At 49.9% G+C, this 2500-nt stretch overlaps 1 protein-coding gene across 1 annotated transcript in view; it reads left to right on the top strand.

Annotated features, from left to right (window-relative positions):
* The window catches only part of ebf3a (EBF transcription factor 3a), a gene marked incomplete at its 5' end in the record, with an annotated part of 47830 nt that overhangs the window by 40644 nt on the left and 4686 nt on the right, over positions 1-2500 (top strand). The window contains 2 exon segments of the mRNA XM_083932223.1: positions 337-499; positions 570-761. Coding sequence (XP_083788349.1) covers positions 337-499; positions 570-761 — 355 coding nt within the window.

Raw genomic sequence — 2500 nt, forward strand, 5'->3', positions numbered from 1 at the left:
ACCTGTCCACCTGTCCACCTGTCCACCTGCTCACCTGTCCTCCTGTCCACCTGCTCACCTGTCCACACACCTGTCCACCTGTCCACCTGTCCTCCTGCTCACCTGTCCACCTGTCCACCTGTCCACCTGTCCACCTGCTCACCTGTCCACCTGCTCACCTGTCCACCTGTCCACCTGTCCACCTGTCCACCTGCTCACCTGTCCACCTGTCCACCTGCTCACCTGTCCACCTGCTCACCTGTCCACCTGCTCACCTGATCACCTGTCCACCTGTCCACCTGCTCACCTGTCCACCTGCTCACCTGTCCTGGGTCTGTCTGACGTCTTCTTCTGCAGGAGATCATCCTGAAGCGAGCGGCTGACATCGCCGAGGCGCTCTACAGCGTTCCCAGGAACCACAACCAGATCCCATCGCTAGGCAACTCCTCGTCCCACGGCATGATGGGCGTGAACTCCTTCAGCGGGCAGCTCGCCGTCAACGTCTCCGACGCCACGCAAGGTAGGACCCCAGGACCCGTCCTGCAGGCGCCGTCAGGCCGCCGCGTACTGAACCTGCCTCTCTCTTCCAGTCGGGTACAGCCGCAACACCAGCAGCGTGTCGCCGCGGGGATACGTGCCAAGCTCCACCCCCCAGCAGAGTAACTACGGCAACACCGTCAGCAACAGCATGAACGGCTACGGCAACAGCGGCATGACGAACCTGGGCGTGGCCACGTCCCCCGGGTTCCTCAACGGCTCCTCTGCAAACTCCCCCTACGGCAGTAAGTATCAAGGTAAATACCACAGACAGTACTACTGACACTACTGACACTACTGACACTACTGACACTACTACTGACACTACTGACACTACTACTGACACTACTACTGACACTACTGACACTACTACTGACACTACTGACACTACTGACACTACTACTGACACTACTACTGACACGACTGACACTACTACTGACACTACTGACACTACTACTGACACTACTGACACTACTGCTGACACTACTACTGACACTACTACTGACACTACTACTGACACTACTGACACTACTACTGACACTACTGACACCAATTCTGACACTACTGACACTACTGACTCTATTACTGACACTACTGACACTACTACTGACACTACTACTGACACTACTGACACTACTACTGACACTACTGACACTACTACTGACACTACTACTGGCACTACTACTGACACTACTGACACTACTACTGACACTACTACTGACACTACTGACACTACTACTGACACTACTGACACTACTACTGACACTACTGACACTACTACAGACACTACTGACACTACTACTGACACTACTGACACTACTACTGACACCACTACTGACACTACTACTGACACTACTGACACTACTACTGACACTACTACTGACACTACTACTGACACTACTGACACTACTACTGACACTACTGACACTACTACTGACACTACTGACACTACTGACACTACTACTGACACTACTGACACTACTACTGACACTACTGACACTACTACTGACACTACTACTGGCACTACTACTGACACTACTGACACTACTACTGACACTACTACTGACACTACTACTGACACTACTGACACTACTGACACTACTACTGACACTACTGACACCACTACTGACACTACTACTGACACTACTGACACTACTGACACTACTACTGACACTACTGACACTACTGACACTACTGACACCACTACTGACACTACTACTGACACTACTGACACTACTACTGACACTACTGACACTACTGACACTACTGACACCACTACTGACACTACTGACACTACTACTGACACTACTGACACTACTGACACTACTGACACCACTACTGACACTACTGACACTACTACTGACACTACTGACACTACTACTGACACTACTGACACCACTACTGACACTACTGACACCACTACTGACACTACTGACACTACTACTGACACTACTGACACTACTGACACCACTACTGACACTACTACTGACACTACTGACACTACTGACACCACTACTGACACTACTGACACTACTGACACCACTACTGACACTACTGACACTACTACTGACACTACTACTGACACTACTGACACCACTACTGACACTACTACTGACACTACTGACACTACTGACACCACTACTGACACTACTGACACTACTGACACTACTGACACCACTACTGACACTACTGACACTACTGACACCACTACTGACACTACTACTGACACTACTGACACTACTGACACTACTGACACCACTACTGACACTACTGACACTACTGACACCACTACTGACACTACTACTGACACTACTGACACTACTGACACCACTACTGACACTACTGACACTACTGACACCACTACTGACACTACTGACACTACTACTGACACTACTGACACTACTACTGACACTACTGACACCACTACTGACACTACTGACACCACTACTGACACTACTGACACTACTGACACCACTACTGACAC

Source organism: Echiichthys vipera (assembly GCF_963691815.1).
Source record: "Echiichthys vipera genome assembly, chromosome: 18".
Lineage (NCBI taxonomy): Eukaryota > Metazoa > Chordata > Actinopteri > Perciformes > Trachinidae > Echiichthys > Echiichthys vipera.